Source organism: Aulonocara stuartgranti (assembly GCF_965226115.1).
Source record: "Aulonocara stuartgranti genome assembly, chromosome: 4".
Lineage (NCBI taxonomy): Eukaryota > Metazoa > Chordata > Actinopteri > Cichliformes > Cichlidae > Aulonocara > Aulonocara stuartgranti.
This window is the reverse complement of record NC_138942.1, coordinates 8,888,626-8,899,727: the sequence shown is the minus strand read 5'-3', so window position 1 is coordinate 8,899,727 and position 11,102 is coordinate 8,888,626. Positions and strand designations below refer to the sequence as shown.

The 11,102-nt window shown below is 42.0% G+C and overlaps 2 protein-coding genes across 2 annotated transcripts; one reads left to right on the top strand and one right to left on the bottom strand.

Moving 5' to 3' along the window:
- Positions 1-272: 272 nt before the first annotated feature.
- Positions 273-10,728, bottom strand: hsd17b1 (hydroxysteroid (17-beta) dehydrogenase 1). Its single transcript, XM_082529996.1, has 6 exons — positions 10,506-10,728; positions 2,225-2,386; positions 1,961-2,140; positions 1,719-1,812; positions 1,417-1,600; positions 273-974 (listed from the first exon to the last, which is right to left on the bottom strand). The coding sequence occupies exons 1-6, from the start codon at positions 10,687-10,689 to the stop codon at positions 822-824; spliced, it is 957 nt and encodes a 318-aa protein (XP_082386122.1). The 5' UTR covers positions 10,690-10,728; the 3' UTR covers positions 273-821.
- On the top strand, positions 2,563-8,384 carry LOC309705581 (uncharacterized protein; the record flags this gene model as incomplete). Its single annotated transcript, XM_082531503.1, has 3 exons — positions 2,563-2,820; positions 2,916-8,220; positions 8,337-8,384. Exons 2-3 carry the CDS (start codon positions 3,778-3,780, stop codon positions 8,382-8,384), a joined length of 4,491 nt encoding a protein of 1,496 aa, XP_082387629.1. The 5' UTR covers positions 2,563-2,820; positions 2,916-3,777.
- Positions 10,729-11,102: the final 374 nt, after the last annotated feature.

The window sequence follows — 11,102 nt, the reverse complement described above, 5'->3', positions numbered from 1 at the left end:
GAAAGGCGCTCATAAATAAAATTTATTATTATTATTATTATAGAACTAGCTGTATAAATGGAAACTGTTGCACAATTTCACTGTTTCACATAATCCCTTACATAACAATGAATACTTATGAAATATGCTTTATGATACTTTATCTGCATTATCAAATAGTCATAGCAGTTTTCCCTTACTGCAGACAGAGATACTGTGCAGGGGCCACAATAGCACCTGTAGATAAATTCACAAAAAGTATACAAGCCAAATTATTCAAGTTATTTCAGGTATTTAAAAACTTCATTTATTGATATATTCTTTACATATTTATGCCAGAATGGGAAATTTAAAGCAAGCATTCAAGCAAGCTATAGAAAAGAAACATATAGTGTCTGTCATTCATACAGAAGTCCCCTATATGACCATTTGTGCTTAAAACAGCAAATCAAAAATCGTCTACGAAAATTCTGCACGCAGTGTTTTGACTTTTATAATGAATGCAGTGATTTGAAGCACGATAGCTCAAAGTAAAAAATATGCAAGCTAGTGTGGGTGGAACTAGAGGAATGCAGAAACTGCTCTATCGCTCAAGCATCAGGAATAATGCTTATCAAAAATGTCTCCACCAACTAGAACAGAGTCTATTTTTACATTTTTGTCTTATGATAAGGAGTACTATGTTTAGGCCTTACACAAAAATAGAACATGGAGTGAATCCTGTGAACTCTACTCTAGACTGTGTTTCAGGAGTCAAGGGTATTTGAGCAAAACATTAACCCGTGTACATAAAGTAAAACAGGAACAACATTTACACACGAAGTGATGCAGTCGTTACAAAATTATTGCTCCTCAGGTGAGAAAATGATTTTGCTCATAGCACTGATGTATGAGTCATCTGGTTCTGTGACCTTCAGTTGGGTTACAGGTGGCCCAGTAGTGCTGGTGAAGTATCTGAAGGCAGGGCTGGGTGACTGGATGGCATCTAGAAATACCTTCAGGAAAAAACCAAACACATAATAGTAGACACGTTTAGAGATTTAAATAAATTTTATACATATGTGTGTGGTTAGCACATGAAAGCTCACTCATTTATTTGAGCTCTAAAATGATCAATGTCTGGGTTAAATCACTGAATGATTAGTGTTGAGGGATGTATTAATTTTATTTTAAAAGAAAAAAGAAAATGATTCAGTGTATTTTAAAATGATTTAATATTACTTAACTCCTTTCTTATTTTGCATGCCAGCCTGCAGACATAATATGTTATTTCAGGCTGTGTATTGTGGATGTAAAAGGTCAACTATGGACAACAATTGTCATACTTAAAATGCATTGTCCCTATAAAATTAAGCAAATGTAATTAAATGTTGCCATTGTTTAAAACCTCAAATAGAAATTAATGAAGTTATGATTTTCTGTAAACATGGAACATACCTTCACAATATCCTCAGTGTCTTGTGCAGCATTTTGGAAAACAGATCTACAATGCTGCAGGTATTTTTCATACAGCCTTTGTGTCTGGGTGTCAACCTGTTGGAGAGACGTATCCCCAAGCTCCGTCTTCTTCAGGTTGACCAAGAAGTCAGTGTTGACTGGACCACACTCAATGAGACTCACACTGTAGGATGTAGCATTTGGACAATGGTGTATCTTAATTCATATTTGCGTCTTAATTTTATACACACAAGTAGTCTTTGAACTAACGAGACAACATGCAGCCAACTTATGAAACTTACTGAATGTTGAAGTGTTTCAGGAGAATAGCCAAACTCTCACATGCTCCCTCTATTGCAAATTTACTGGCACAGTAGACCTCGTTAAATGGGAGCCCTATAAGAAACTCTAAAAGCTTATTTTGGAAATTCTATGCATGGTAACAAGTATCAACATGATCTAATTATAGGGTTTCCATCAAATCACTACAAAAACTGCACATGCAGAACATTGTTGACATTCCTCAACCATCTGCACTTCTCACCATGAAGGCCTCCGGTGCTGCCAGTGACCAGAATGCGTCCCTGGCTCTGAGCCTTCATCTGTGGCAGGAATGCCTGGATGGTCTGGATGGTACCTAGGAGGTTAACCTCCAGGATGTGCCTCATTGAGTTCAAAGACTGCACCTCCAGTGGCCCCATCAAACCCACACCAGCATTACACACTGCAAATAGCAAGGATAAGCACATTAACCCACTCAAATCACATTTTCCAATCCTAATCGGAACACACTGGCACGGGTCCATACCCAGAATGTTTATGCGTTTTTCCACAATCCTATCTCTTGCATCCAGGATGGACTGCCGATCGGTCACATCCATTTGGAGTATGTCCAAAGTATCCCTGTGCAGGCCTTTCACGCTCTCCAAAAGACGCTCCTTTTTAGACAAGTTTCTCATTGTTGCATACACTGAACAGAAAGCTTCAGTTAATGATGAGTTTGAATGTGTATGTAAAAAGGAATTTACAGAGTTGACCCCCAAGGAGGTAAATGGTTTTCACACAACATTTAATTAACAATGTACATGGAAGATTCATCTGCTAAGTTATTTGTGTAGGTCACATAAAATTGCACAGTGTACATCTGTAAATGCTGTTAAAATGTTAAGTTACATAATTTCATGAATATATATAGTTTGCGTTGAAATGTCTTTATTTGAAATGTACATGTGTAAGGTGAGAGCTAGTGTCTCGTGAGAATACCCTTAACGAGAGCACACGAGACTTTTCATGGACTGCGAGGGAGCAGATGTCTCTCATGAAGCGATTTAAGCTAAAAGTTTACTAAAAGAAAGGGCAATACAAGGACTTAAGGACCTCTTTTCAGGACAAGCAGCCAACGAGGTATTTGTCATTTGAGAAATGTTTTTTATTTGTGTTTGGACTTAATATGTGTACTGTAAAGTTGCTAATTGTTTGTACTGTTCGCTCGTGACCAGTTCTCACGGCGTAATGGCGTAATGGCGTATCGGCGTACTGGTGATGGTGAAGCTGAGGAGAGAAGGCCCAAGTAATAAACGCCCGTTTCAAAGAACCGACCTGTGTCTGTGTTGTCGTGAAGAGAGCTACAGTGAGAACTCGCCTGCTCAACACGGGTAGGAGAGGACAGGATCGCCGCGGATGACGAAACGACGCGGATCCGGTGCATCACGTCAGATAAGCAGAGTGCATAACGCATATCGGCACAGCATTAACAAGCAACGGTGGTTAGACTGAGTTAAAGCGCTAATTTTCACGTTTAAGATCAGGAGAAGCTCTACCACAAAGTGAAGTTAAGGTGGTGTGAGAAGTGGTTAAATGTGAAAATTGCAACTAAGGGACTCATCTGTTATTCTTGCTTGCTTAATGTAGAGATTAATCCAATGTGTTTGCATTTATAGTTGTTGTACATCACAAGGTTTATAGAACAAACAAGTAAATATTTAACAAGCTCACAGGTTATGAGTAATTTTGAGTTATACAAAATCTGCTGAGTTTAAAGGGCACCTTATGTGAATTTTAAAGGGGTACTATACTGATGTGAAAACTTGAAAACCTTTAGTAATGTAAATGATAAGGATTTAAGGTATTTCTAAGTACATTTACACTGTTATTGTATATTTGTGATAAGGTGATTTTTGTTGTTCTTGTCTGTTTGAAACTTAAGTTCAGTATTGAAGTCAACAGTGTGTTGGAAGACTCATACATACATTTATGAACCTTAATTCAAATTAAGTTTATTGCAACTTTCACTTACACATAGTCCAGAAGAAATCTAGTTGAAGTTTAATAGCTGCACAATCACACTGCTATAATCTCAACATGTCTAACATAAGCAGAGAGACCTGCCATAAAGATGCTGAACAATCCGCTCAAGCTGAAGCTACTGTCACTGAATCTGCAGCAGAACTAGAGGGGCTTCGAAGAAGTGAGAGGGCGCGTACCCTAACAGAAAGGGGAAGAGCATACCAAGATGAGAGACTGAAGCACATTCAACGCAAATACAAAATCATCTATGAGAAGTGGAGGTGTCATGCACGAATAGGCAAAGAGTTATTAAGTGGTGATGCTTCTAAGGATGAGTTAACTGAGCTTATTGAGAACATCAAAAGCACCTGTTCTGATGTAAAGGTGGTTTATGAGGAGCTGCGTCAAGCGCAAACCCCTGAACCAGACCTGCGGCGCAGGGTTGATACATGCATGTCATTCTCAGAATTTATTATTCAAAGAGCAGAGAGACAGCTTAAAGGTCATGAAGCAGATAAAGATGAAGAGTCTTGGCCTGATGCTGGATCTGTTCTAGGCTCAACAGGTTCTGTTTCTAGACCACTGTCTCGTCAAGGATGTAGTTCTACCCACTCTAGCAGCCACTCTGTCAAAAGAATAGAGGCTGTAGCTGAAGCTGCTGCAACTCAGGAAGTCTTGGCAGTGTTGGAGGAGCAAGAAAGGGAAGAAACAGAACTTCAAATGTTAGAGGCTGAGAACCTAGCCAGACAGCAAGCAATCCAAGATAAACGTAGAAAACTTGCACGCCTAGAAGAAGTAAAGAAGCTAAATGCTGCTAGAGCTCGAGTGAGGGTCTATGATGAAGCTGAAGAAAACATAGAAGCAACTGATTTGTCGTATGGTAGTGAAGTACTGCCAGAGCTTAGAGTCGCTGACTCCACAGTACTTCCAGTCACAACCCATTCTCTCAATGCATCAAGTCCCCCATTTATTCCTCAATCCCTAGCAGTCACAAGTCAAGCTCCTTGTCCACAACAGCTACCTCAGTCTCCTCCAGCCTCAGTGTTGAGGCCTCAAGAGCAGAATAGCTTAGATCTAGTCAATGCACTAGTAGAAGCTATGAGTGCAAACCGGCTCCCAACACCAGAGCCTGGGGTGTTTACAGGAGATCCCTTGAAGTTCAAAGACTGGCAACTGTCCTTTGAAACATTAATAGAAAGGAAGAACATCCCAAAGAATGAAAAACTGTATTACCTAAGAAAGTACTTAGGTGGCACAGCAAAGAAGGCCGTGGAAGGATTTCTTCTATTGGGCACAGAAGCAGCATATGACTCAGCCTGGAAGCTTTTAGAGAAACGTTTCGGAGACCCATTCCTAATTGGGAAGTCACTCAGAGACAAGCTGCATGCATGGCCAAAGATAGGTTCTAAGGATGCTTGCGAGCTAAGAGAATTTGCAGACTTTCTCAAGAGCTGTGAGGCTGCCATGTCTCATGTCAAGATGCTGGAGGTCTTGAATGACTGCGTTGAGAGTCAGAGGATTCTGCTGAAATTGCCAGATTGGTTGGTTTCCAGCTGGAATCGCAAAGTGATGGAAGTCAGACAAGTGAAAGCTGAGTACCCACCATTCAAGGTGTTTGTTGACTTCCTATCAAAGGAAGCAGATCTTGCTTGCGATCCAATTTCCTCAATACAAGCACTTAAGAGTGTTGAAAGCGAGAAACCAAGGCATCTACGAAGCCAAATAGTTCAAGCAAAGACTCTGACCACAACTACAACACAGAGCAGTATTACATCATGTGTTTTCTGCAAAAGGACAGGACACATCCTAGACAAATGCCGAAGTTTCACAGAAAAGACAGTTCAGGATCGTGTTAAGTTTGTACACACAGAGAAGCTTTGCTTTGGATGTTTGAAGACCGGTCATCACTCAAGAAAATGTGATAACAAAAGCACGTGTGAGAAATGCCAAAAGAGACACCCAACATGTTTGCATGACGATAAGTTCAAGGAACGTCAAAGGCCAATCCACCTAAATGCAAGTGAAATTTCAAAGGACAAGGCAGACACCACAGAAAGGACCGCAACAGCCACTTCCAACAGAGTTATTCAAGAGGGTCTAAGCACACGAACATCTTCTATCTTGCCAGTCTGGGTGTCATCTATTAAGCAGCCAGATCAAGAACTGCTAGTTTATGCACTCTTAGACACACAGAGTGATACCACCTTCATACTAGATGAAGTAGCTCAAGGCCTGAACACAAACAGAGAGAATGTCAGTCTGCGACTGTCCACAATGTCTGCCAAGTCGACAGTTATTCCATGTCAGAAAATGACAGGTCTACAAGTGAGAGGATACAACTCAGAGAAAAGGATTCCACTACCACCTGTTTTCACAAGAGAATTTATTCCAGTAAACAGGCTGCACATTCCTACCTCTGAAACAGCTCTAAAATGGCCACATCTAGAGCAACTGTCAGAAAAGATTCCACCACAGTTGGATTGCGAAGTAGGCCTTCTTATAGGCTACAACTGTCAACGAGCCCTCCTCCCAAGAGAGATCCTGTCTGGTGACGAAAATCATCCATATGCGCAGCGGACTGATCTGGGCTGGAGCATTGTTGGTTGCTCACATTCAGCAAGCAACAACAGCGATCCAATAGGATTCAGTCATAGAATCATAGTACGACAAGTGACACCAACTGTGCATCCATCAGTTCAGCTAAAGAAGGAAGTGCACTTTGCGTGCAGGACTCAAGTCAAAGAGATCAACCCACTTGACATAATTAAGACTTTTGAATCAGATTTCACAGATCACTCAACAGATGATAATCCAGTTTCTCAGGAGGACCTCCTCTTTCTGTCTAAAGTGAAAGCTGGAATAAGACAGAAGGAAGATGGCCACTATGAACTTCCGCTTCCTTTCAAGACAGACAAACCTAATCTTCCAGACAATAAACAGTGTGCAGTTCACAGGCTCAGCTCATTAGAGCGTCGACTGAGGAGAAATGAACAATATTACACGGACTATGTCAATTTCATGAATGAAATCATAAGTAGAAGAGATGCTGAGAAGGTGCCACAGTCTGAATTAGACAACCAGCCAGCATGGTACATACCGCACCATGGTGTCTACCATCCCCACAAGCCCGGGAAGATCCGTGTGGTTTTCGATTGTTCGGCACGCTACCAAGAAACCTCTCTAAATGACCATCTCTTGACAGGTCCAGACCTGACTAACACATTAGTTGGTGTGTTGTGTCGATTTAGAAAGGGTCCTATAGCCATAATGTGCGACATCGAAAAAATGTTTCACCAGTTCCACGTTGCAAGGGAACATCAAGATTATCTCAGGTTCCTCTGGTGGGATGGAGGTGATTTGGATTCTGAACCCTCAGTGTACAGGATGAAGGTACACCTCTTTGGGGCAGCTTCATCCCCCGGTTGCTCCAACTTTGGACTGAAATACCTAGCTTCACAAGGCCAAGGCAAGTTCAGCAAAGAAGCCATTAAGTTCATCCAAAGAAGCTTCTATGTAGATGATGGCCTGACAAGTGTAAGGTCGACTGCTGAAGCTATACGCCTGGTAAAGGAATCAAGAGCTCTGTGCAAAACAGGAAATCTACGGCTACATAAGTTTGTATCCAACGATGAGAGTGTGATTGCAACAATTCCACCACAAGAATATGTTCAGACCAAAGATCTAAACATGGCTCTAGGAGAACTTCATATCGAGCGAGCACTTGGAGTTCAGTGGTGTGTTGAGGCGGATGAATTTCAGTTCAGGGTGGTGGTAAAAGAAAACCCACTGACAAGGAGAGGCGTTCTCTCAACTGTTGCCTCAGTCTATGATCCACTAGGTTTCGTGGCTCCATTCCTACTTATCGGCAAACAGATTCTTCAAACACTGTGTAGAGACAAGGTAAGCTGGGACGAACCTCTCCCCGAGCACATCCAGCCACAATGGGAGTCATGGCTCAAAGATCTGCCTCATTTGGCAGTTCTAAAGATTCCAAGAAGCTACCTTCCATCAAACTTTGGTGAAGTCTCACTATATGAGCTTCACAACTTTTCTGATGCAAGCTTCAAAGGGTATGGTGCATGCTCATACCTTAGAGCGGTGAGTGAAACAGGACAGATAAGTTGTTCACTTGTCTTGGGGAAAGCAAGAGTAGCCCCTACCAAACTAACAACCATCCCAAGGCTTGAGTTATCTTCAGCTGTGACCTCAGTCCGCATTGGTGATATCATTAGAGGCGAGCTGGAGATTGAAAATGTGCAAGAGTATTACTGGACTGACTCAAAGGTGGTCCTTGGCTATGTGAACAATGATGCTAAAAGGTTCCAAACATTCGTGGCCAACCGCATCCAGCGAATAAGATCTAGCACAAAACCTGAACAATGGCGACATGTCAACTCTGAAAACAACCCAGCTGATGGAGCCTCAAGAGGATTGACTGCAGTTCAAATGAAAGAATCTAGCTGGCTGAAAGGACCCAACTTCCTTTGGCAGCAAAATCTCCCACATGAAGTGGGAATGGTGGGAGAAGTTGAGGCTACTGATCCTGAACTTCGGAGAGCACATGTTCATGCAGTTAAAGCAAGAGAACAGAATCCAATGGTAAACCGTTTAACTAAATTTTCTGACTGGTCCAGAGTGGTGAGAGCCATTGCCAGGCTCAAGAGATTTGTCAGAGAGTTTAAGGGATTTCAGTCGAGAACTAATGAGTCGACTAATCTTGAAGAACGAAGAGAAGCAGAGATCTTCATCATCAAACTCGTACAAGAAGACGCTTTCGCTGAAGACATAAAGAAAATAAGAGGCAAGAAGGAACACACTTTGAGCAGGCACAACAGGCTACGCCAGCTGAACGCTTTCCTGGACGAAACCAATGTTCTTAGGGTGGGAGGACGGCTGTCTCAGTCAGCCTTACACCATGATGTAAAGCATCCTGCGATTCTTCCGAAAAAATCTCATGTGTCAGCTCTGCTGGTCAAACATCATCATGAGCTTATACACCATCAAGGAAGGGGCATGACCATGAACGAGTTGCGCGCAAGCGGAATATGGGTCCTAGGATGTGGAAGTGTGGTCTCCTCACACATTTACAAGTGTGTAAAATGTAGACGATACAGAAGAACAACTGAGGTTCAACAAATGGCAAATCTACCAGGAGAGAGAATTGAGACATCTCCCCCCTTTACTTATTGTGGGCTTGACTGTTTTGGCCCCTTTATTGTGAAGGAAGGAAGGAGAGAGTTGAAACGATACGGATTGTTATTCACCTGCCTATGTTCTAGAGCAGTTCACATAGAAACCCTTGACGATTTGACAACAGACGCATTCATGAATGCACTTCGATCATTCATAGCTATTCGAGGACCCGTGCGCCAGCTAAGATGTGATAGAGGCACAAACTTTGTTGGTGCTAGAAAGGAGCTTTCTGAATTGCTTGAAGGAATGGATCAAGACCGTACAAGGGCGCTTGGTTGTGAATTTGTGCTGAATGTCCCATCAGCTAGTCATATGGGAGGAGTTTGGGAACGCCAGATTCGAACAATCCGAAGCATCCTGATAGCTATGCTCGACAAGTCCGCCAGCAGACTTGACACCACAACTCTAAGAACGTTTCTGTATGAAACAATGACCATAATCAACAGCAGGCCACTAAGTGTCGAGCATCTTCACGATCCTACTGGTCCGGAACCCCTCACTCCCAACCACATTCTAACCATGAAATCATCTGTAATTCTGCCACCCCCTGGACAATTCTGCAAAGAAGATCTCTATCTGCACAAAAGGTGGAGAAGAGTACAGTTTTTGGCCAATGAATTTTGGCAACGATGGAAACGAGAATACCTGCTAAACCTCCAACAACGACAGAAATGGCAGAAGCTGTCACGAAACTTGCAACCAGATGACATTGTAATATTAAAGGATGACAGTGCACCAAGAAACCAGTGGAAGCTTGCAAGGGTTGTGGAAGCCCTGCCCAGCGCAGATGGCAAGGTGCGAAAGCTAAAGCTTCTGCTCAGTGACACTACTTTTGATAAGGGAAAACCAATCACTAAATCAGTTTTCCTTGAGAGGCCTGTTCACAAAGTAGTTACATTACTTGAGGCCACCTAAAACACACGTAAAGCTAAATGACCTACACTTAAATGTACACTCACACATCACTTCCTTATAATTTTCATTGAGGAAAATCTCTCATTTTAAGTCAATGAGTGATTTTGGTGGGAGTGTAAATGCTGTTAAAATGTTAAGTTACATAATTTCATGAATATATATAGTTTGCGTTGAAATGTCTTTATTTGAAATGTACATGTGTAAGGTGAGAGCTAGTGTCTCGTGAGAATACCCTTAACGAGAGCACACGAGACTTTTCATGGACTGCGAGGGAGCAGATGTCTCTCATGAAGCGATTTAAGCTAAAAGTTTACTAAAAGAAAGGGCAATACAAGGACTTAAGGACCTCTTTTCAGGACAAGCAGCCAACGAGGTATTTGTCATTTGAGAAATGTTTTTTATTTGTGTTTGGACTTAATATGTGTACTGTAAAGTTGCTAATTGTTTGTACTGTTCGCTCGTGACCAGTTCTCACGGCGTAATGGCGTAATGGCGTATCGGCGTACTGGTGATGGTGAAGCTGAGGAGAGAAGGCCCAAGTAATAAACGCCCGTTTCAAAGAACCGACCTGTGTCTGTGTTGTCGTGAAGAGAGCTACAACATCATCTTAGTGGTTTTACTGGTTCTTAAAAGCCAGTCTTTAATGTAATGTATATTCTCAAAGAGAAGATTGACACATACACAGCTGGGGTTACCTTTGAATGTTTTGTCTGGGTCTGAGGCAAGCCGGACAGCCAAGCTGAGACCGATCCCCGAGGAGCAGCCTGTGATAAGCACCACCTTTTTATCCATGGAGCCTAACTCACCTACATTAAAAGAGCCGGTGGAGCAAAGCGAGGAGGATACTGCAAAATGAGCCACGGAATAAAATGGAGGCATGTTAAAACTGTTTTTACATCTTACGCTATCACAAGGACATTTAAGACTAAACATCTGCCCATTATCAGCCAGCTGGAGTCCTTCTATTTTTTTCTCATGTCCTTGTTGATATAGTTTCATTCCTTCCACCTGAGATGCGTGGGAAACAGATTGTCATGTTTTTGAGTGGTTGATGAATTTTCCAGCAATATAAGTGCATGCACGTTTATATAGGCTGGCTGTGGAAATATAATGTGTGTGCATTTCAGAAAAATATTAGTTTAGAGAAAGAACAACATTGTTTTTTTAACATATTAACAATGTGTCTGTGCATTGGCTACATTTTTAATTGGCACCGATGACATGAGCACCAGGTGGCAGCAAAACCCTGTACTGGACTTGTACCACACAACTAAAGCCACACTGACCTCTGG